The sequence below is a fragment of the Clinocottus analis genome, unplaced genomic scaffold, assembly GCF_023055335.1.
Source record: "Clinocottus analis isolate CAN_PGR_092001 unplaced genomic scaffold, fCliAna1.0.p SCAF_3, whole genome shotgun sequence".
NCBI lineage: Eukaryota > Metazoa > Chordata > Actinopteri > Perciformes > Cottidae > Clinocottus > Clinocottus analis.
In genome coordinates this window covers 9,687,183-9,710,410 of record NW_027176042.1, presented here as the reverse complement: position 1 = coordinate 9,710,410, position 23,228 = coordinate 9,687,183, and the positions used below count along the sequence as shown (strand labels likewise).

Here is a 23,228-nt window from a genome sequence, read left to right as displayed (position 1 = left end):
CCTCATGAAGAGCCGCAAACAACTTTCACAGGAGCCGGAGGACTCTACAACCTGAACCTGTAGGACAGTGTTTGAAAAAAAACTTCACCTTGTGGTTCAATTCCTAAGGAACCAGCCTGAGCAAACAGTGACGTTTTAGAGGTAATAAACACACACACCTGTGAATATTTTTCTTGGTGTGTGGGTGTGTAAAGGAGAGGGGACAGCGTCTCGTATCCCTTCGTAGTCCTCGTACACTTTGACATTTGGATGTACCAAACAAGCACCATGCTCTGCTTCTTCCTCCTGGTAAGTAGCAACACAGACATCAGGTCTGTGTTGCACTCCAATTCCAATTCAAAAACACTCCAATTCAAGTTTATTATTACTTGATTTTTATAGGTATTTTATTTCTGATTGAGTCTTCCTTAGAAAAGAATATATACTTAAAAGGAATGATATATATTGCAATTAGAAGTGAATTTGTGACACAATACGATTTGAAATGATGCAATAATAACGATCATAATAAAAATTACATAATTGTAATAATTTAATATTTGATTATAAACATCTGTCACTTTTTTTTTACCTTAATTTTCAGTTAATATTATCTTCCATCACTCTGCAGTCTAAGTTCAAGTTTCCGTGTAGGTCTTTAAGTGAGTCGGTGGTCTAAAATTGACCACTTTTATACAATAAATACATATACTTTAAATAAACGTGAGTACAGCAGCCCACTGTGATATAAACATTTCTGTGGAAATGTCTGCTAGTGTCCATTCTGAACTGGTTTACCAACATAGCTGCAAAGGTTTTTAAAAAGTGTGCTCCCTCTCTATTTGGGGAGACAACAACAAACTTTTAAACAAACATTCCTTCAACGTTTTACAATGAAGACCTCGTGCTTCAGGTTTGCGTGGTTGCGTGTCTTACAGGCTTGTTATTTCTCAAGTGCAACATGCTCAGAGCTGCTAAGCCGTCACAGAAGGAGTTGGATCATTGGCTCTTTCTCTATTGAGGAGGAGCTTTCAGGACCCTTCCCTTATGTGCTGGGCAAGGTGAGAAACCATCCAGTCAGAAAATAAAGAGTTTTGCCAGAATAGCCAATGGAATAGTTTTCAAACTCCAATACCAATTATCATGAATCATGTTACGTCAATAATGATTTATATATTAATAAATGAATAAATGGCAAACAAAGACAGCTGTAAAGTGGTTGTTGCTTACAGATAAATATCGAGCGGAGATATCGTGTATACTTTGATCTTTTTGGGGAAGGAGTGGATGAGGAGCCAAAAGGAGTTCTCTCCATTCATAAGGAGACTGGCACCGTCTCTGTACACAGGGCTGTGGACTACGAGGAGAAGACAATGCTGAAGGTTAGATTTCCATATAACATCCCAACATCTAGAAACAACTAGACAACTCCTTTCATATTTATACTGCTGTAAAGTTTGACACACTGATGCAGAATCTGTCATATTGGTATTGGAATGAATAAACACATTGGAAAGTGGTCAAACCTTGCACTCATTAATGGACAAACATTAAAAAGCAAGAGCAGCGTGCGTTATGAATTAGTATACCTTCTGTGGCTAGCGTAGCATAGAAATGTATTATTTGCACACTTAATCTTGTTTGACTCCATATCATATGACAACATCCAATAATTCAATCACATTTATTTGTTTGTATTGATTCATATCTTTCAATTCGTAGCTGAAATTTGAGGCCAGAAAGACTGATTTGTCGATTGACACCACATTAGGAGTTGAAATCTCCATATTGGACATCAACGACAACCCGCCACGCTTTCAGAGGAATCTGTTTGAAATCAGCGTTAATGAGGAAACAAGACAAGGTAAACACGATCTTAAATAGTACTTTTCCTTCTCTTTCACAATGTATAACAAATTAACTATTTCTTGTCATTTTCCAACAGGCTCATATCTCCTGACTGTGGGAGCGTATGACAGAGACCAGAGCGGGACGCCGAATTCAACGTTCCACTATGAAATCAAGTCTGTGGATCCAAGCCCTCCAGACACCAAGTTTGCCATTGATGAGTTTGGATCACTCTCATTTAAAGGGTGTTTGGACCATGAGGCAAGTGTCTGTACAGTACATGCAGTACATTTAGAAGTACATACAGTTTATACTGTACAGTGAATCGAATTGTACTAGCTGTTCCTGTTCTGCAAGATACATTTATCATCATAGAAGGAAAGAAACATACAAAGACTTGATTAGCAGTTATGTATACCATAATTGCAATCCCATTTTAAATGTTCTTGCATCAAGGTGGCTGAAATGTTCACTGTGGTGGTAGAGGCAAAGGACCATGGAGACGTGGTCAGTCTGTCCAGTTCAACCACTGTTGTCATCCATGTGGAGGACGGCAACAACCACACGCCGATCATCAGTGGACAAACAGTAAGAAGTTGGTTAGCTATATGTCAACAACACAATGATTTTAGCACACAGTTCTACATATTTTTGTACAGTGCATGTTGGACTTGACATATTGCAATTTCCATTTAAAAATGTGACAGATGTTTTTAGTCAAAATATTAATCTTCGAAATTCTTAAATAATGGGAGGATAGATAGATTTGTCAAGGGCCAAGCTATATATATATATATATATATATATATATATATATATATATATATATATATATATATATATATATATACAGGAATTCATGCTGCAAGTTGGAGTTTCATAATCACTTCATCAAAAACATTTTAAAAAATCTGTTTCACTTTATCCTATAATTATTTTTATTAAGAAGACGCAATGTTTTTGCAAATGCTTTTGTCAGTAATTTAATTGTATATAGTGGTTTAACCCCTTATATATATGACCATAAAACATTATTATAAAAATTATATATTATTATTAGATGCAATTCCTATCTTACACTTATATTTTCCCCATCAACTCCTTCTAATTGTAGGTTAAAAATGTAGGTTACAATATGACCACAAGGTGTGCACATATTTGGTACCTGCGGGAAGAGGAAGTAGTATGGCAGATTTCATTCTCCTGACCTTGGACCTTGGATTCATACAATAAAGACAGCAGCACTTTATTAGCAACTAAATGGCACTTATAGTTATCGCTTTCTTGTAGAAATTGTACTTGCTTGATTCTTGTTCAGAGTTTGTACTCATGGTTGAAAGCACTTATTGGAAGTCACTTTGGATAAAAGCGTGGGCAAAATAAAATGTAATGTAATACCACAGGGATCTGGCAAAGTAAAAGAAGATGAGATCGGGACCTCTCCTCTTCGGCTGCATGCCTCGGACAAAGACAGCCCAAACAGCCAGGCATGGAAAGCCAAATACACCATTCAGGGTGACACGGGAGAGCACTTTAAAATAACGACAGACCCAGACACCAATGATGGAATCTTGACGGTCATAAAAGTAAGTGACGCTTAGCTGCATTCTTTACCTTTCCGTGACACCCACCTCTAGTCTGGTATGTAGTTACTACACACGCATGCTTGTCACAGAACGTCTGCTCGCACTTGAGTGCTTCAATTTAATTATTGCTTCATGAATGATACATCTAATAAATGAAAAAATAAACCACACAGTATTGTTTCAGCCTTTCGACTTTGAGGCGGGAGCACAAGTGGAGATGACCATTTCAGTGGAAAATGATGCGCCATATTTCTCATGCAAAGTGAGGGAGAAAACGCACTTTGGCCTCTGGAAAGTTGACTCCAACAAAGGCGATGATGAGCCTCAACCTCATTCTGTAAAAGTCATCATCGAAGTTGAGGACACCAACGACCCCCCACTTTTTAGTGTGACTGTCAAAGAGGCCACGCTGGAGGAGAACGCACCCATTGGAACCTGGGTGGAGAAGGTGACCGCTGTTGATGTGGACTCCAGTCACGCAAGTGATTTTGTGTAAGAGGCTATGTTCACCGTCTGGTTTGTTTGTCACCAATTATATGCGGGATCTCAAGTCTGGGACCGGCTATTCTAAAGCAAAATGTATTTGTCCTCAGGTACAAGGTAAGAAATGACCCTGCTGGCTGGGTGACGGTGAATCCACACACAGGAGACATCACAACATCCCAGACACCAGATAGAGAATCTCCCCATGTCGTGAACGGTGTCTACACCATCGTACTGCATGCGGTGGACGATGGTAAAACTCAAAGTGTTACTCATTGGCACAAACCAAGTATTTTATATTTTTATGACTGAGGAAATGTTTCATTCCATTCTCTACTGCTTTGTCGCACTATTTGAGCCATGCTTGCCACAACTTTGTGGGGACTTTTCCTCTGGTGCCCCCAGCAAGTCAAAGTTTTTACTTATTCTGTAAAATAAATGTAATTCGCCAGTTCCCACTCCAAAGGACTTTGGTTACCATCTGCCTTTTCTTCTAACGCCACCATGAGGTTCACATTTGTGTGTTTAAGTGAAATTCTAAATTGTTGGATGGATTGCCATCACATTCAAACATCTATTTTAAGATAACTTGGAATAACTGTGGTGATCCTTTTTGCCTGGCACCACCATCGAGTCAACATTTCCATTTCTGACCAAATACCAGCAAAGTAACCAAAACTTCCCATTGGCAAATGTCAGCATGCAGATCTAAGTTGGCAAATGTTAGCATGCAGATCTAAGTTGGCAAATGTTAGCATGCAGATCTAAGTTGGTGAAAATGGTATGAACATTATACCTGCTTCACATCAACACGTTAGCAGACCTTAGTGTGAGTGGTGCTGGCATGGATTGTAGACTTACTCTTGTCTTCTTCCATCTTGGACAGGTAAGCCACCATTGACAGGTACAGCCACACTGAACATCCATGTGACTGACAAGAACGACAACACGCCTCAGCCAACAGTGGACCACATTGATGTGTGTTTGTCTGATGGCCCCACCACAACCAACATCACAGCCTTTGACCTGGATGAAAACCCCTTCGGAGGGCCTTTCACATTTGAACTGCTGGGGGACGTCAACAGGAAATGGAAACTGAATCCCTCATATGGTAGGGACAGCAATGATTTGAAGTGAAAAATTAGGGCATAAATGAAACAAAAACTAATCATTTAATTTCCCCACAGGATACATAGCTGGCCTGGTGAAGGAGCCCAGTGTGCCAGCTGGCCCACATACAATTGATCTGAAGATCTCTGACATGCAGGGAGAGTTTGGTGTTTACAGCCTCAGTGTGACCGCGTGCGACTGCTCTGTGACGTCCAACTGTCGAAACCGCACGCCCACAAAAGGCGTCTCCGGTGCGATAGGCATCGTGTTTGCCTCGCTTTTTTTGCTCCTGTGTAAGAAATATAAGTTGTCGGCTTTTAGTTAGCGTCAGAGGATACTGCGGTCTTGTCACAATTCTGATTTTGTGGTCTCCTCGCTGACAGTTCTGCTTGTGATGGCGGTCGTCTTCACCTGCAAAGAAGAGTTCACCACTTTAGAGACCAGTGATCCCTCTGGAGAAACCCTCCTTGTATCCAACATTGAGACACCTGGAACTGATTGCCAGGTTGCTATTTAAAAACATTTGCAAACAAACCTGTGAAACTTTCCCAGATTTGCCTTCATGCAAATATCAGTAACCCCTCCCCTCCCCCACTCTTCATTCAAGGTACCTGATGGTGTCCTGGCACTTTCCATTGATAAGACGCACTACAGCACAGCTTCAACGGTGGGAATAGACTCAAATTATGTTGTAAGGTTTTCGATTCAAATGCAATAACCTTCAGATTTTTACGAGGGGTACGATGTTAGTCTTTCAAAGTTTTTCTCACACTAATACTTTGAAGTTAACACACCTAGTAGAAATTAAAGATTTCTATTTGAGTGAGTGTGACCTGTCGTTAGCCGTTTATCACAGTTGCTCCCGTCACTTAACAGGATATGGAGACAACTTTGGACAGATATGTTTCCTACCAATTCAATATGGACTGGAAACAGGTAATATGCACTCATCGAATGGTCAAATATCTGTTATACATGTGCATGAAAAAATAATTCCTTTATCACTTTGAGGATGCAGCTGAAGAAACCTATGTCAACTTTTTGTACAGATTGATGACATGAGGAGAATGGATTTCTGCTACAAAAGAAACTCAAGCAATGCAGCGCTCCTAGGCCTGCTTCTTGAGGTTGGTATCTCGGTAAGACACTATAAACACATGCATTCAGAAGAATCACTATAGAGCGTATTCATCCACATGACCACAACAAGCTTTGGCGGCCATGTTGGGGTCCATGCACGGCATGGTTTTGCTGTGTTTTATGCCGCTCTTCTTAGGAAATGACCATTATATCACGGAGACACAATTTCAGTTCAAAGCGGTGTGTCTTGTGATTATTGTACTGTGCCTTATTGTTGGATGTGGGACTAATGATTCAGAATATGGGTTTATCATGATTATTTTTCATCCAGACACTCGTCCTGGAGCCGGAGACAGCTGTGTGCGACTACGGAGAATAGTATGAACCCAGACACGGGGCGCTTAATGTTCCGACATTTGTTTTATTTGTGGTATTTACACAAGCATAATGCAGACATAGTTGGTAACGTCTCATGGTCGATAGCAGAAAGGAAAACTGTTTTACAGGAACGTGACCGGGCTATGTGACGATGGTAACTAGGGTTAACGGGACTCAAGCCGCGCCGGCTTTCCACCGCAACTGGTTGCGAAAAAGAAGTTAACCACATCACGTGTGAAGCGAGTACAATAAGGGAAATAAGCGTTGCGCTTTTGGTGTGAATACAGCATAAGCCTGCAGACTTTTGTACGCCTTGAAACTTTCCTGTGTGTAAAAACTTTCTCCAGTACGCAAAATCCATTGCCTCCCACTAGCAGCAGGCTAACAAGGTGAACCCCAAGATGGCGCGATTGAGATGGCGTCACGTGAATACGCTCTATAGTAAGACGTCGCTTGTTTCTTTCCACTCCTGCAGGAACTCTCTCGCCTGGAGACAGAGGAAGATCTCCTGGAATATCCGCCTCACCTCTATGCCGATGAGGGCGACTCTGACACAGTCTCGGAGCTGGACAACATCTACATTTCTGACGAGGATACGTTCGAGAAAGCGATGGAAGACTTGGGTCCCAACTTCAAGCAACTGGCGTCCATTTGCAAACCACTAGATACAAACAATGAATAACCAACATAATTTGTTCTTGAGCGGTGAAACAAACCAGACATTTTGAAAACCATACAAGGGCTGCTAATGAAAAGTCAAAGAATTACTGCCTAACATTTATTCCTAACCAAGTTTCCTTAACCTTTATGGAATAAGTCATGTGGTCAATGACAGATGTGAAGGAGGTTCCCAAAGGAGTTATGAAGACAACCGCAGGGCTCACAAGCAAACACTTAACTACAAAATGAGGGTGGCACAATGAAAGATTAACTATAACAAGTGCATCAGATGTCGCATCTTTCATGTGCAATATTAAACTGTTCAATATCTCCTATGGGCAGAACATGATTTTAACCATTTAGCTTTTCACTGTTTAATTACCGATTGTAAACTCAACTCATCAACTGATGCCTGTTGCTGTGCACTTCCTTTGCTGCTGTAAGTCTGACAATGTCGCTCCCGTGGAAAGGATTCTCTTATCCTAAATTTGGACATTATGTTAGGAATTTAAATAAAACATTTAATACAGGCGACCCGTTACAAAGGTTTCTATGACAATGAGTTTATACATTTCTGAGACTAGGTATGCAGGTTTATTTTTTCATCGCATGTCGTTTGAGAATTTCTTTAGCGACACTTATTTTACAGGTTAGTGGTCACCACCTCATTCAACATAAATACCATTAGCATACGACTAGGGATTGGTATAGTTCCCCCACCCCTCTCCCTTCCAATGCATTGAAGTGCATTTCCTTAGCATTTAGAGCATTTGAACAGCTTTCATTATCCACTTGAATACTTTCAGGTCATTTCACTGAGGCACCTTTACAAGGAAAGCATGATACAAGCCATTTTGTTAATTATATGGTATTTAATAGCAACTGTTACAAAGTCCTCCACAGTTTTAATTTTACTAGTAGGGAAAGAAATAAAGTAGAACTGTCCTCCAAAACAATTTGTTACATTGAATACATTTACCCCAAAACAAAAAAACAAAACAAATGCTTGTGCCTGCTGGCCTGTTCAAAAGACAAATTGCACATAGCATCGTACCAAGCCAACTGCAAATTAATAAATTTGCTTCCAGCTGCTTGATTAAAATAAATACCTTTCCCCAATTCATGTAATAAAGCTTCAAAGTACAAAATTCCTTGAATGTGAATTTGGGACCGAGGGAAAGAAAATTAAAAATAAATGTCTTCACTTCAAAATCGGGGACAAAAAGGGAGGTACTCTTTTTTTTTTTTTTAAATAAGTAGAAAACTACAATATTTACAGAAAAGGTTAACAAAAAGTGCCTTTACACCCTCCCACTACCAACTTTTGGGAGGGGTCGCTGCTCAGCGGTGCTCTGCCCTCTACGTCCTCGGCCTCTGAATCCTCGGCCTCGCAGGAAGCGCCCGGGCACTCCAAATGTTTCCATGTTCATTTTTTTCTCTTCTGCCCAAGTGGTTCTCCTGCGTACGCACAACATTAAAATAAGTAGATATTGTTGAACATGACAAACCATTGAGGTAACAAAGATAAACAGATAATTACCTGGGCGTCGGGTCTGAGGAGATGTTGTCAAAGAAGCATTTGGCTTTGTCGTAGTACTTCTCTCCCAGAGTGTCCTCCTGCATACCCGAGCAGTCCTGGGCCTCCCCAGAGTCAACCTTTTCCACTGCGGCAATTCACAAAAAAAAAAAAAAAAATTAATGCATATACACAAAATTGTGTGATGTTCACTTGCGACAGCTTGACGGATATTCCTTGAAATAAAACATACCCTCAACCTCCTTAGTAAGATCATCTTTAAACTGAGCATTTGCAGTTTCAAAATCATAATCCGACTCAAACTGCAAGGTTGTGGCCTTTGGGTTTTTCACAAGAAGTTGACCTCTGCTTCGATTCCTGGACCTGCGACTGCCTGCGCGGGATCACAAATACTATGAAACCGTTTTTTGTAGCCATTTAGAACAGGTTCATCTAGTCTTGGATATTTGCACTTAGAGCAAAGCAAATTTAAGTTTACGATTAAAAAAAATGCCTGCTGGCCCTCACATGAAACAGACTAAAACAAAATACTGCAACCCATCAGTGTTAAAAAACGCATTTTGAATTGTAATACCTTGTTTCTGCCTTTGCTTCTGATTCTCAGTACCTTGTCCTTGAACCTTGGCTGCACTTGGCTGAGATGGTGCCCGACCTAACCACAAATAAAAATGTTAGGTCTTCAAGTATATTAGAATCAACGTAACAAACAAGTGCCTTCTCTTGCATGCATGAGCCGATGTTTAAGTTTGCTTACTAGCAGGTACGTTCTCCTTCTGAACCTGGGCAGTGCGCTGAGGTGGACGAACATGCGGTTTGCCCTGAGGCTGGGTCAGAGTCTTTCCCCTTTTCTGGGCGACAGTGGCCAAGGGCACAGTCTGGACAGCCTGCTCCACCGAGGGAGCCCTTCTGGGTGGGAGGCCATGAAGTCCTGGTACTGAGGTGGAAGGAGGGTTGGGGGAAGCAGGAGCAAACATGGTGGGGTTTGATAAACAGCAGATTCATGTGAGAAAAAAGCCACTGGCGTTCCACTTTAGCATTGGGGAAAAAAAAAAAAAAAAAAAAAAAAAAAAAGTGTTCAATCTGACATTGAGGTATGCACTGTACCTAGGCCCAGTGCTGCATTGTACTGCTGGTTGAGGAGGGAAGTCGCAGCCAGCTGGTTGTAGGTGGGCAACATGTCCCTGTATGAACTCCAACGCGGGTGATACGTAGAAGAGGAGTTGCCGAGGGATGACTATAATAGAAATTTACAAAAACATTCCGTTTCATTAATAGAGTAATGCAACTTTTGATGAACATTTAAATAATGTTTAGAAAGTCTGCCAAATCTGAGGGCACACATCCACACCTGTACAATAGCAGGGTCACGAGGAAGTCCATGCTGCTGTTTTGGTGGCTCAGACACAGTGATATCTTTGATGTCACTTCCTCTGAAAATTATGTATTCATAAGTTTCATCTTTGGGTGGGGCCGGTCTATCCGTGTACCTGTCTTCTGTCCCATAGGACTTAACTGAAAAGAAAGAAAAAAAAAAAAAAAATCAGAATTCCATTTACATTCAGGATCAGATGGATAGGTTACTCTACCGTCATGAAGAGATCATTCGCGAGAAAACCACGTGTCCATCAGCCTACCTTTGGCCAAAGCGACGGTGGACCTATCCGTGTCGACAGACGACAATATTCCCTCATACCTCATCTGCGCCTTGGATATCAAACTAATTTTACTGCCAATGTACGGGGTTCCTCCTCCAGCACTCATAGTAGCAGCGAAAATGTTTTCAAACTTAAAAAGCTGTGGCTAAATCCTAGAGCACTGAACCATGGTGCACACATTAGACACGAATCAAATCGGATCAGCTGTGTGCACAATTAACGAGCACCTGTGCGCTTTATGAGTTCGTCAGTGACACGCCTCTTTGTCGATGGCGCACACCTGCGTGTGAATTATGTAAAATCCACTATTATCTTATGAGGCTATATCATATCATTCTACTCAAGATAATCAAGTCGCATTTTTTTTATGTTAAAAAGAAAAGCGAATTGGAATAGATATTGTGAAATGGCAGTGAGTAGATTAACATGTTAAATTTCCATTTAACAATTAATTTCCATTTATACACACACACACACACACACATATATATATATATATATATATATATATATATATATATATATATATATATATATATATATATATATATATATATATATATATATATATATATATATATATATATATATACCAGAAAATGACTACACAGTAGAGATTATAACTTTGCAGTTTTTAATTTTTAATACATTATATTTAAAAACCAAAAACAATCTAAACATGAGCGCACGTGGGACTTCAACCACGGGATTAGTCCCATCTCGGCTCACTGTTTGCTCTCTAAAAAGGAGGGTGGGGCGCCATCGCGAGCCTCTTTACAACAGCTACTTCACTTGTTGGCCAAAACACTGCAGCCATCTTGCCCCGCGCACCAAGAGTGAGGAAACTATGGAAATAGGTGTGTTGTGTCGTCGTAAACCGCGTTTTTATTCTTCTAATAGTCACGCTGTACAATTCTGACACGAAATCGTCATTGGGTTTGAGAAAACACGTCGGCGACCGCGTAATATTTGATGAAAACCATTCGTCTCTGTTATGATGTTGTTCCGTCTCGTGCGTCCCGAGGAATGACAGCTGAAGCCATTGGTACCGCCTTTTAGAATGCGGAGCAGCCAATCACAGCTCGCCGAAAGCCCTGCACGGAGACGTTTTGCTGATGTGCGCACGCGCACGTCAGTTGGTAAGTCCCTCGCTTCTCACTAGCTCGCAGAAGTGTGAAGATGGCGGTCGGGTCCGGTCCGCTGGATGAGCCTTTTTTACACACAGAGGTGAATAAAGCGGTAGTTTGTCGTCCCGTGCAGTCCGTAGAGTCACACCTGTCGTTCTTGTGTCACAGCAACCACCGGTGTAGGCACGAGGTAGCCGGTAATTTCATGGCTATAGTTCCCGGACAACGGGGTAGCGCGAGCTAATGTCCAGCTGGGACTTGGTCAAGACGATTGCCATAGCAGGTACGCTGTAACTACTAATGTTGTTTTACTCTTTGCCTCTCGGAGTATACACGAAAAGCAAGCGCAGGAGCCGACTGAGTTAAAAACAAACAAAAAAACAAAAAATAAACTGTCAGAGTTTTTGCCCCCATCAACAAAATCCGTCCGTGTTCCTTCCAAACAAGTTGAAGTTGCGAGCGGGGGGTCTCATTATAACGAGGTCCCCCATGGTTGAACCATGGATGCGTCGACGGCCAGCACGGACTCCACCGCGGGACACGATCCCGACAAAACACTTGTTGCTAGCGGCGCCGTAACTCCGCTCCCGAACCACCGGGGGAAAGTAGGCTCGCACTCGGCGCAGACCTTCAATGGGAGCCAAATTATGAACTCTCACAATTCAGGAAGTGCCGACTCTCTCGTGGGGGCGACGCCGACAAGTGGCAACGGCGGCGATACCGTGATATCTGTCACCAGTGGACCGGCGTTGTCAAAAGGTCTGGCTGGGGCAATAACGCACCCTTCGTCTAACAGCGTGATTCAGACGGCGGTCGTGAACCCGCAGAGCGTCGTCTCTGCGGCTCAGCCAGCGGAGCTCGTCAGGCCGCCCGCGCAACCCGCGGGCTCAGGTGCAACTTTCAACGGGACCAACAACGCAAGCCGTGCCGCGGCGGTCTGCACAACGGGTCACGCGGGTTACGGCATCCGGACCCCGCTTGTGACCTGCAGCCAGCCGTCCAATCCGGTGCCCGTCAGCGCCGGATCGCACATAATCAAGGCAGAGCCACCCACAACAATAATGCAGGTGGCCCCGCCGCTGGCTGTCACTCCTGGTGCCGTCGGCGCAGCCCGGCTTCCGTCGACGGTGGCGAGCGCTCCCGGCGGGATCCGACCCCTGACGCCCCAGATGTTGGCCCCGAGGTTACCCCAGACCTCACCGGGACAGCCCAGCATAGGCCTGCATAACATCCAGCTCCCCCCTGGTGAGTGAGGTCGTTCATTTACACACTTGACTCGATTCCCTTCATAGTTTGCTCTCATCAGTGATTGTGAAAATATACCTTAAATGATTCTTTTCTATATTCTTTATATATATAAGCGTCAATATGTGTTCTCTCAGATTCACTGAGTCGTGCGCCAAATGCCCTAAATAAGACTATTTGTGATGATTTATGGTTCAGGGATGGTGCTTGTGCGCAGTGAGAGTGGACAGCTGCTGATGATTCCTCAGCAGGCTCTGGCCCAGATACAGGCACAGGCAGGCATGGCACCTCGGACCGCTACACCAACAAGCATGCCTCCTGGCCAGGTAAGATCCCCTTCTCTGCCTTGGAAGAGCTCTGTGTCAGTGTTATAGTCCACTTACAGCAGCTTATCATCCGGCCTACAGTGCAGGTATTACTTGTTTAGTAGCACATTAGTTAATATATATAGATATGACTGACTGACTCTGACTGACTCTGTCTCCCTCAGGATCTTCCCTTCTCTCCCCTGCACATCTCTCCACACCACACATTTAAAATCACTCGCCACTTAACCCATCACCTGTCACTTTCAATAATCATAACCTCATTCCGTGCACTTTACTTTACCTTACTTTACCTTTACTCTTATTATTATTGATCGTTACCCGTTTATTTTTTAGTTTTTTTTAATTTAATAATTAATTTTTAGTTATATATATATATATATATATATATATATATATATCTAGATATATATATATATATATATATCTAGATATATATATATATATATATATCTAGATATATATATATATATATATATATAGATATATATATATATATATATATATATATATATATATATATATATATATATATATATATATATATATATATATCGCCTCCTGCGCTTGCTTTCCGTGTATACTCGGAGAGGCAAAGAGTAAAACAACATTAGTAGTTACATTGGGAGGGGCTCATCACTGCCGCACACAGGGCTACACTTTAAATCCCTCCTAGACGCCTTACCTGGGCGTCTTACGGCTCTTCCGTCAATCAAAAATGACAAATAAATAAATAAGATAAACGCAATATGACACTGCTTTTTCTTTGAAGGCGAATTATGTAGGTCTCTATCTCCTGTGTAGGAATGTGGGTAACACTCTGTTTCTATATTATTGTGTTGTATTCATCACAATATGTTCTTTTGATTCTTTTGGACAGCCGTAGTATATGTCCTCATGCCACAATACAATATAAATTTGTATTTGTCAGGGTCATGCGATCAATTTGAAACGGTGTCATTTGCCCAATTTACACACTGAGTTACATTTCTATGAACTAAAATGGGATTTTACAATTTTATTACTGGGCATTGGACACCTGACTGACATGGTGACACAGAAGTACCATGGAAACTTTCAACTCAAAGAGTATCTTAATGATGACATCAGATTGTTGATCACTACATTGTTTGTCACTTTTAAGATATAATCAATAGACGTCTTCTGGTTACACGAAACAGTGTGTTGTCTCATCTCAGGCTCCTGGAAACATCAGCAGACAAGTAGGCCCCAGCACAATCCGTCAAAGCTGTCCTGCCCCGACGCCGCTCACTGCGACCACCACTCTTCACAGACCTCCCATCCTTCAGGTAACACTGTCTGTTAGCGTCAAACATCAGAATGTATAACTATAATATGTAACTATAATACATTATCAAAGAGACACTGCAGTGCATTTAGTCTCAATGGTAAAGACACAAACACTCTATCTCTAAAAGATTAACAGGTACTGTTAAATAGTAAGGGTCCCTGTAAGGGACAAGCCACTCCTTCTTTGGTCCATGTTCAGTCTGTTGCTTACCTTAAAGATGTTAAAGACCAGCCATTGATTCACTTTATACAAAAGCAATAAGTGCTTTTCATGTTTTCAGTTCAGTTTTTCTTCCTCAGTGAAAAAAGTCTAGTCTGTGTTGTATTGAACAAGTGCACTAACATCTGATTGAATGAGGTGGAGATGTGAATAACAGCTGACAGGTATCAGCGGTGGCTTTGCGCATGCCCGATTAATGTTCAATCCGGGTCTGCTGAGCTTGCAGCGCGAGCTGCCGGTGACGCTTGTGAAGCTTTGAGAGGCGACTCGCTCGCGCAGTGCTCGTTAAGGACAGAAACTACAGAACAATACGTGCTTTCACGTCTGGCTCAAGTCGGCAAATAGTCCGGTAATGCTACGGAAGCCAGAGGGCGGAAGTAAGTTATCGCCTTCAAAGTGATAGCCCTCAAATTTTATTTTATTTTTAAAAATAAAAAAATGCATGATCAAATAATTAACGCTGTTAATTGATAGAAAAGTTAACGCGATATTAACGCGTTGACTTGGCCAGCCCTAGAGAATACATGTTTTTCTGATTGACTTCAAAAGCATTTGAAGTCATTTTTTGAGGACGCAAACCCAACTCAAATCCATTGCAGGACAAGAACACCTGTTTCCTCCTGTAAACCTGACATTTGATGCACTTGATTAATTGTGGAGCAACACTAAAACCCATAGTCTTCTATGATGACTTGAAATTGGGCTTTTGGCACATTTGAACAACCTAAATAACACATTTGTGATGATTGTGATGTCTGTCTTCACAGAGCTCTGTTGGGACTGCAGTACCAGGAATTACCCCGAGGAGTGTCAGCCAAACAGCTGGGACCGCAGTTTCCTCAGTAACAATGAGCAAAGTAAGTTGTGCTGTGCCCCAAGGGATCAGATAGAGCTGGGTGTCTGCATGTGCTGTAGAGTGTAGACCAGTGGTTCTCAACTGGTCTGGCTCCAGGACCCATCATCACCCTTAATAACAAGCCGCGACCCAAATCGAGGAACATTCTCAACATCTCAAACCGGATACATCCGTCTGTGCATCTGAGCCTCTTACCTTTGACACATGTCAAGAGGCTACGTGACAACGTTGCCCCAAAAATGAAACTTAAACGTACGTTTCAAGTCTGTCGGTGTTCTGGAGGGAGGGCCAGTTAGTAATGGAGGTGGCCTGGCCCCAACCCTGTCGGCCTACCGGGGATTTTCCCGGGATCCTCTGTGGCCAGTCCGCCCCTGATTTGACCCAACTTGGCTCACGGACGGGCCGGCAAAAAAACCCGACACCGCTGCATAAAAAAGTATCTTCAAAATAAAATCACAAAATTAAAAAAAAAAGAATTACTTTAAAAAAAAAATTCCCAAGCAACGGCCCGCGACCCAATAAAAACAGATTCACGACCCACCAGTTGAGAACCACTGCTCTAGACAACAGTCAGATGATAGAAGATGTGCACTATGATTATTCAAAAATAAATCAGGAATTTGTTCATAATCTGAATGCTGTGTGTTTTTGGCAGGAGACGATGGAGAACGTGAAGAAATGTAAGAACTTCCTGTCCACATTGATTAAGCTAGCATCCTCTGGGAAGCAATCCACAGAGACTGCAGCCAGTGTGAGAGACCTGGTCAAGGACCTGCTGGTGAGTGAGCCATACATCCACGAGACACACATGCCAACTGCTCTATTAGGCCTCTCACTTGACAAGGATATTGTCAAATAACAAATACAGAGAATTATTGACTTTAAAAGTACAACAATTAAAGTAATTCCATCATCCTTTTTAAAAAGTGGAAGCATCATCTGTACCTGCAAATGACAGCTCTCTCTCTCAGCTCTTTATGTGTGAATATTGCACTAGGAGGGAAGACTGGAGGCGGAGGAATTCACCAGCAGATTGTACAAAGAGCTCAACTCCTCACCCCAACCTTACCTTGTGCCTTTCCTCAAAGTAAGATAGCTTATATTCTAATGTAATTTTTTCCCTACGAGCAAAACTATTTTTTAAAGTATTTTCTCGTAGCGCAGTGTGCATTTCTGTTAAATATAACCCGTTCATCTTCTGTAGAGAAGCCTTCCCGCACTGAGGCAGCTCACCCCAGACTCTGCAGCCTTCATCGAGCAGAGTCATCTTCCCCAGCTAGCCTCGGGTCCAGTCCCTTCCACCTCACCCATCCCCACCATGGTAGTGGTGGGCAGCACGGCGCCGCGTCTCACTGCTCCAGTCGGCAGGCCTCAGCTCCAGCCAGGCGTTACCAAACCAGGACTGACCCCCTCACTGGTAAACCGATACTCCGAAACTCAAATCCGTAACTTTGAGCAGTATTAATATTTCCTCTCCCTGACCTTGCACGATCAAACGTAAAGGTTACATATCACTCTGGTTATAATTACACAATCTGCATTTGGAACTTTATCCATGCAGGTCATCCAGCCCCAACAGCAGAGAGCATTGTTGAAACCTCAGGTAGCCTTACCCACGACCCCCATGGTGACTCTCAGGAATCAGGCCCCTGGCCGCATCATGCTGGGACAGCAACAGGTCCAGCTGAAAGCGCTGCAGCCAGGTGAGGACGGAGATGTGATCACATCTTACGTCTGTCTTTCTGTGGGTGATGTGTAGTATTTATTGAGATTTGGTTTCTCTACCAGTTGCTGTGAGGCCAGAGGTGTCACCTTTTTCGAAACAAGTCTCTCCTGCGTCCTTGAGCCTGGCTCAAAAGAACAAGCTGAAAGAGGCGGGTGGCCTGTTCAAGTAAGAACAAAGATTACAGAATTCATATCCGTTTCACCATGAATGTTCTTTTTAATTGTGCAGGTTTTACTGAAAGCATCACTGGCAGTGGAAATTTTACTTTTGGAAACTTGCCCAGTAAAATAAAAAAAGTGTATTTTCTCCAGTGGCGGGCCATGGGATTCAGGCCTAGGCCTTCAATGAGTGGTGCAAGAAAAAAAAAAGGAGACGCCGTGGGCAAGGTGCGCCTTGCGCGTGCGTTAGACTCCTTGGTCGGTGTTACAAGACTGGTCGGATGGGTTGCCAACATCGCCGCAGACCCCTGACACCCTTTACGTAGGCCAAGCCCCGCCCTGGCGATGCGATGTGGCGCTAAGGACAATGCGCACCAGTGGACAATCCCACCTGGAGTAGGGGGCCACGTCCGAAGCCGGCATGCAACCTTCAGCTTGAGCCTTTCCAAGCCGACCTAGAGCTGGTCGCGGCACATCACAGTGGAGGAAATGTGCCCAATGAGGGCCAGCACAGCGAGGAGAGAGCACAACCCAATGCTTCAACAACAATGCATGTTGTCCAAATCTATCCAACAAAAACCGCCAGACTGACCCTGCACAGTGCAGACATTACATTGCAGAGCATTTGAGCTGGCAACAACCTCTTCCTGTGCCAAGGTGTGTACTTTGGCACAGGGAGAGGCCGCACTGAGAAGCACCAGCACGCGCCGTAGTCCCCACGGAGCTGGGACCCACTACCAGCAGACACCCCACCCGCGGACCCGATCCGCGAAACCCCGCCGGCCGCGGGTAGAGCCACAAGCAGCCCCAGGTGCTGCAGCAACAACAGCGATTTGGCTTGTTTATGATTCAAATATGACTGCAAATGTATAAAACAGTAACATAATGAGCATTTCACTTACCAGACGTACATGAACCTAGGTTTGAGATGGTAGCTTCACTGACCAATCACAGCGCATGTTAATGGTCCCGCGGGCCCATGACCAATCCAATGTTTAGGGTCTCGCAAAGGCTCTTCCATGTATTTTAACTAGGCTAATCTTGCATAGATTAAGAGAAGTGAAAATGTGATTGGATAAAAAATGCTGTTAAACAGGTGCCAGGAAGCCTGAAGGAGCAGAGGAACAGATGAAGGCTCAGTTGTGCAATGAGAAAATAAACTAATAAGCAAACATAATTTTAATACATGTAGTGTATTTGTAAAAAACAATTACATTATAAAAAAGGTATAACTTTTAATTATAAAAAATATATATTGTTTTTTTGTTTAACTTTGTGATTCTGTTTAGGAATTCAGAGAAGGCTTGGAAGACCCTGATTGCCTGCCACTGATTTAATCCCATAGTTGGAGTACTTTTTAGAACTTAAAAATGTTGAGTTGCTAGACAAATAAATTACAGTTGATAGTGATATGTCATGTCTGTTTTTTTGACACACCTTTCATTTATGTTGACAGAGATGAGGACGACATCAACGACGTGGCCTCCATGGCCGGGGTTAATCTATCTGAGGAAAGCGCGAATATCCTCGCAACCAATTCTAGACTTGTGGGAGCGGTGACACATTCCTGTAAGGACGAGGCGTTCCTCTCCTTTGCCATTCTACAGAGGAGAATGCAGGAGATAGGTGAGAGTGAGACACTTCCAACATTTTTGACAGTACGGTATCCATCCGTCCAACCTCCTTAAGCCCCAAGATGTCTGTTTCTTTTCCAGGTCGGAGGCATTGTGTGACCGACTTGGGCGCAGAGGTGGTGAACTTGGTCTCCCACGCTACTCAGCAGCGGCTCCAGAACCTGTTGGGAAAAGTTTCCCAAGTGGCTCAGCAGAGAAACGGCAACTTCAAGGTTTGTTCACAGCATCATGAGAGAGACTCGTACGAGTGTACTTGTTTCCTCCACAGAGTTTAGGGCACATCTTGCATACATGTAATGTTAGTGCTGTAACGTGTAAGGTTCCACTGTTTTTACAATGCTGCCTAGCATGCAAGCGACGGATACAGTCAACAATTTTTTTTGAGTTCATGTAAACGCAATAATCTCTCCTTCGTTTTTTAACCTTTTGGCCTTTTCTGGGATAACGTTGTGTCACTGCTGTCTGGCTGCAGGAGGATGACAATTGGGAGCAGAGCAGTGAGGTTCGTGCTCAGCTCAAGTTCTTTGAGCAGTTGGACCAGCTGGAGAAACAACGGAAGGAGGGACAGGAGAGAGAGATCCTCCTAAAGGCAGCTAAGGTGCAGCTCCACTATCAGATAATAATAATCATAATAATATGTCCAGAGGATATTGGTGAAACTCACTAAACACAATATTGTAGTATATGTAATGAGGTAGAAGAGTAAGTAAAATTCTGTGGATTAACATAAATGGCACCATAATAGAGTAAGAGTTTTACATTTTTTTCAAAATCAAGTCCTTTCTTTAATAAATACTTGGATAAAAAAGATTCGGTGTTCTTAAACTCTCATCAAAACATGCACTTTTTTGCCGTGACTTGCAGCAGGCAGATCTTCTGGGAATAAATAGATTTTATCCATTTTTGAATTAATTTTTATTTCCAGGCTGTACTGTGTTGTATTTTTCATGTCTGGATGAGATCCACCCATTTATTAATAATATTAGCAGGTGTCATAAATGCTGATTTGTTTGGCCTACATTCGATCGTTTTGGTATCTCACAGCTTTTTCTTCTCCTGAGACATTTGTATTCTATGAAGTTTGACTAGAGGTTACTTGCGATTGATTTTGACTCACCCTCAGGATGTTAGTGTGTGTATATATATATATATATATATATATATATATATATATATATATATATATATATATATATATATATATATATATATATATATATATATATATCAGAGACTGGAAAAGTGGAGATTCCCTGTGTTATGCTTTCATTGAGTTTGATAATATATATATATATATATATATATATATATATATATATATATATATATATATATATATATATATATATATATATATATATATATATATATATATATATATATTAGGGCTGTGCAAAGTTGAAAAAAATTAATCGCATGATTTTTTTCTGTGATTTATCGCATAATGCGCCAAATTCAACCAAATTGAAGTAAAAAACTATGTGTATTGCATGCTTTTATTTTCAAGTAATGTTATCAGAACAATATAACAGGCACTATATATGTGTGTGTGACAAAAGACTGAAACAAACAAAGAATTGTTCAGTAAAAAAATGATTGTTTAAAGGGCTATTCAGGGGACTTGATCTGCTTCTGTTAGCATCAGTTATTAATGTGTTTCACTCTTGGCCTTGCAGTCTCGAGCTCGGCAAGAAGACCCAGAGCAGCTGCTTCTGAAGCAGAAGGCAAAAGAGGTAAGCGAGAGGAGCAGGACGGTCAACTAGTTTCTTTTTTGTTCAGGCAATGCGTGTGTGAATTGTCCTGTTGCTGTTTGTGCATTTTCCAGATGCAGCAGCAGGAGCTGGCTCAGATGAGACAGAGGGAGGCCAACCTCACAGCTTTGGCAGCCATCGGCCCCAGGAAGAAGAGGAAGATGCTGGACTCTCCATCCTCCTCCGCTGCAGCCGAGGTAACTGCTAATTACAGTACATTCCCAACACACTGTTATTTGTCCCGGGCCAGCTGGGTAAAGACTGAATGGAAAATCCTGCATGACTCCAAAAATACATCAAAGTTAAAATGCCAATAATAAATAATAAAATGCCAATAATACGATCAGGTTAGAGTTAAAACAGTACTTACTATGTCAGAATAGAACATAGATAACGTTAGTCAGTTCTTTACCCCAGTGACCAACAGGCTTTGTCGTTTTATTGACTAACTGCCATTTAGAGTGTCCGACTACCCCGAGAGAAACCTGCTCTCTGTAGGGGTGGTAATCACGAGAGGTCTGACGATACCATATCATCCTGATACTTAAGTCCTGATACGATAATGCGATATTTTTATGATACTGCAATCTATTCTAATCTACTCTTGTAGAAAAAATATGTTGTTCTGATGTATGAAAGAAAAACAAGTTCATATGCATACATTACCTTCCTTCACTGCTCCCAAAGCGGTTCAGGGTCGTGTGAGGCTGACGTCCATCCCATGCTATCATGCTTCTGACAAGAAGCAGTTCAGACTCTGTGTCTGTGCTCACACATGTAGATGGACACATGCACACCAACAGTTAAACCATAGCTAACTACCTTCCTATTTCAATATTATTTCAACATTTTCCATTTTCTAAACCTCTCTGCCAGCTCTCTGGTGGACCTTCCATGCGTGGTGTGGATGCATTCATCGTGATCAAACGGTGCATTTTCTATTTAGTCGAGCTATTCCACAATCTTTCCAGGAACTCCCCGGTAGCTTCAGAAATAGGGCTGCGCCCCGGGGCATCAGTTCTCCTGGACAGATTTCATTGACTGCATGGTTTTGAATCGAATGCGGAACGCACGGGAGAACATGCACACTCTGCCCGTGGGAAGGCTCACACACTCAACCACTCTGCTGCTCCTTTAGTGGTCAACAAAACCTGTTATGTATAAAAGATACGTGGGTAAAGCAAACTCTCATCTCACAGGGGTCAGGATCGGGTCCCTCTCTGTCCGGTGGGGCGTCGGCGTCGTCGAGCTCCAGACCCACGCGGCAGCGCATCACGCGTGTCAATCTCAGGGACCTGCTCTTCTGTTTGGAGAACGAGAGATCCACCAGTCACTCCCATTTCCTCTACAAAGGCTTTCTCAAATAGGCCTGGTGTCAGAGGGGAGAGAGGAGGGGGGTGTGAGTCGGTGTGTGGGTGTGTGTGTATGTATGTGTGTGTGTGTGTGTGTGGTGTGTGGAGAGACCAATCACTCCCACCACAAAGACAGACTCCTTTGAATGATGAGGAGGGCAGCGTCTAGGAACATTTTGAGGCTTTGCAGATCCACCTGATAACCTGAAGTACAGTAGTAACCATATTGGATGGCCTCTCTATCCCCCCGCCACCCCTCTCTCTTTAAATAATGCCTACTTGGCTTCAGATGGACTGTTTACTCTGATGCAGCAGTAATGGATTATGTGTGCTACGAGGAAGAGTATCTGTATGAACAAATGGCTTATTTTACGTTATCCACTGTCACTCAGCACAGTATATTTGTAGATTATTTGTTTGTGCTTTAGACTTAACAGTAATGGAAGTCGCTTTGTTGTTTCAAATTTGATTTAATAGACCGCCGACTAATTTTATTGAATAATTGAAGATTTTATTTTTGGATTTGTTAACTGATTTAGTTTGAGCTCCAAACTGTGTAACCTACTGAGTTGCCTTCCTAACTATGAATAAGCCATATAGCCACCCTGCCGCAATTAACCGCTCTCTGTCTGTCATCTTCATCACTATACTTTATTTGCTCAGCATATTTATTTACTAAACTCAAGCTTAAATTAATGTTTAGATATTTATTTAATTTCATGTTTCGGTCAGTTGTTTCATGTAGCTTAAATTCAAAACAAAAATGCATTTACCTGCATAGGATGTGTTTTAAAATCAGTTTTGATATGTTGTTGGGTGTGTGTAGATTTCAGTGAGTGAAAAAGGGGTTTGTTCTTTGCTATCTTTTTGTTTTTTTTAATCTTTTAAATTGTTATTTTTAATAGTAGTTTAACATGTATTGACTTCTAAAACTTAAGTTTTCAGAAAGCTTTTAACCTCTATTGCTATACCAAACATACATCTACCTGAAAGTGATTTATATTTTTGTAGCTGCCCACCAACACACATTTTTACTTTTTCAACAGTGACTGACAGCATCCTCTGACTCAAGAAGGTGGAGTATCTTCTTGTATATTTGTAAATGTTACACCTAAGGTTTACACATGGTTTTGTATAGAATTGAGAATTTACCCAGCTCGCATAAAGAAATGAAATAGTTTAAATAAATAATGATTTTACAGGAAA

The 23,228-nt window shown here is 42.1% G+C and overlaps 3 protein-coding genes across 4 annotated transcripts; 2 read left to right on the top strand and 1 right to left on the bottom strand.

Annotated features, from left to right (window-relative positions):
- Positions 1–267: 267 nt before the first annotated feature.
- Positions 268–7,278, top strand: cdh27 (cadherin 27). The gene is made up of 16 exons (XM_068593697.1): positions 268–288; positions 918–1,040; positions 1,212–1,361; positions 1,702–1,843; positions 1,925–2,088; positions 2,284–2,415; positions 3,231–3,413; positions 3,598–3,905; positions 4,007–4,149; positions 4,783–5,007; positions 5,084–5,299; positions 5,390–5,511; positions 5,614–5,673; positions 5,883–5,942; positions 6,056–6,145; positions 6,940–7,278. Exons 1-16 carry the CDS (start codon positions 268–270, stop codon positions 7,144–7,146), a joined length of 2,346 nt encoding a protein of 781 aa, XP_068449798.1. The 3' UTR covers positions 7,147–7,278.
- A 1,147-nt stretch (positions 7,279–8,425) lies between these two features.
- LOC137796614 (protein LSM14 homolog B-like) lies at positions 8,426–10,422 on the bottom strand. The gene is made up of 8 exons (XM_068594634.1): positions 10,296–10,422; positions 10,010–10,173; positions 9,766–9,895; positions 9,416–9,595; positions 9,236–9,313; positions 8,894–9,034; positions 8,665–8,788; positions 8,426–8,582 (listed from the first exon to the last, which is right to left on the bottom strand). The coding sequence occupies exons 1-8, from the start codon at positions 10,420–10,422 to the stop codon at positions 8,426–8,428; spliced, it is 1,101 nt and encodes a 366-aa protein (XP_068450735.1).
- An 873-nt stretch (positions 10,423–11,295) lies between these two features.
- taf4a (TAF4A RNA polymerase II, TATA box binding protein (TBP)-associated factor) lies at positions 11,296–23,228 on the top strand. Of its 2 annotated transcripts, none has more exons than XM_068594697.1 (15): positions 11,296–12,688; positions 12,887–13,014; positions 14,196–14,324; positions 15,313–15,402; positions 16,057–16,179; positions 16,399–16,488; positions 16,606–16,818; positions 16,963–17,104; positions 17,190–17,292; positions 18,742–18,911; positions 19,001–19,131; positions 19,392–19,517; positions 20,596–20,652; positions 20,745–20,867; positions 21,870–23,228. In XM_068594697.1, the coding sequence occupies exons 1-15, from the start codon at positions 11,944–11,946 to the stop codon at positions 22,035–22,037; spliced, it is 2,538 nt and encodes an 845-aa protein (XP_068450798.1). In that variant the 5' UTR covers positions 11,296–11,943; the 3' UTR covers positions 22,038–23,228. The 2 variants fall into 2 exon arrangements, with proteins under 2 accessions (XP_068450798.1, XP_068450800.1); XM_068594699.1 differs by having other exon boundaries at positions 11,298–12,688; positions 14,214–14,324.

Bases quoted from the DNA above. Each gene is read 5' to 3' on its own strand.
- cdh27 (XM_068593697.1), top strand. From the start codon at position 268: ATGCTCTGCTTCTTCCTCCTG. The intron at 1,362-1,701 runs GTTAGATTTCCA...TTCAATTCGTAG, and splicing joins AGGAGAAGACAATGCTGAAG to CTGAAATTTGAGGCCAGAAA. The intron at 6,146-6,939 runs GTAAGACACTAT...CCACTCCTGCAG, and splicing joins TTCTTGAGGTTGGTATCTCG to GAACTCTCTCGCCTGGAGAC.
- LOC137796614 (XM_068594634.1), bottom strand. From the start codon at position 10,422: ATGAGTGCTGGAGGAGGAACCCCGTACATTGGCAGTAAAATTAGTTTG. The intron at 9,596-9,765 runs GTACAGTGCATA...CTTCCACCTCAG, and splicing joins CAATGCAGCACTGGGCCTAG to TACCAGGACTTCATGGCCTC. The intron at 8,583-8,664 runs GTAATTATCTGT...GTGCGTACGCAG, and splicing joins TCCTCAGACCCGACGCCCAG to GAGAACCACTTGGGCAGAAG.
- taf4a (XM_068594697.1), top strand. From the start codon at position 11,944: ATGGATGCGTCGACGGCCAGCACGGACTCCACCGCGGGACACGATCCC. The intron at 12,689-12,886 runs GTGAGTGAGGTC...TTTATGGTTCAG, and splicing joins TAACATCCAGCTCCCCCCTG to GGATGGTGCTTGTGCGCAGT. The intron at 17,105-17,189 runs GTGAGGACGGAG...TTTCTCTACCAG, and splicing joins GCTGAAAGCGCTGCAGCCAG to TTGCTGTGAGGCCAGAGGTG.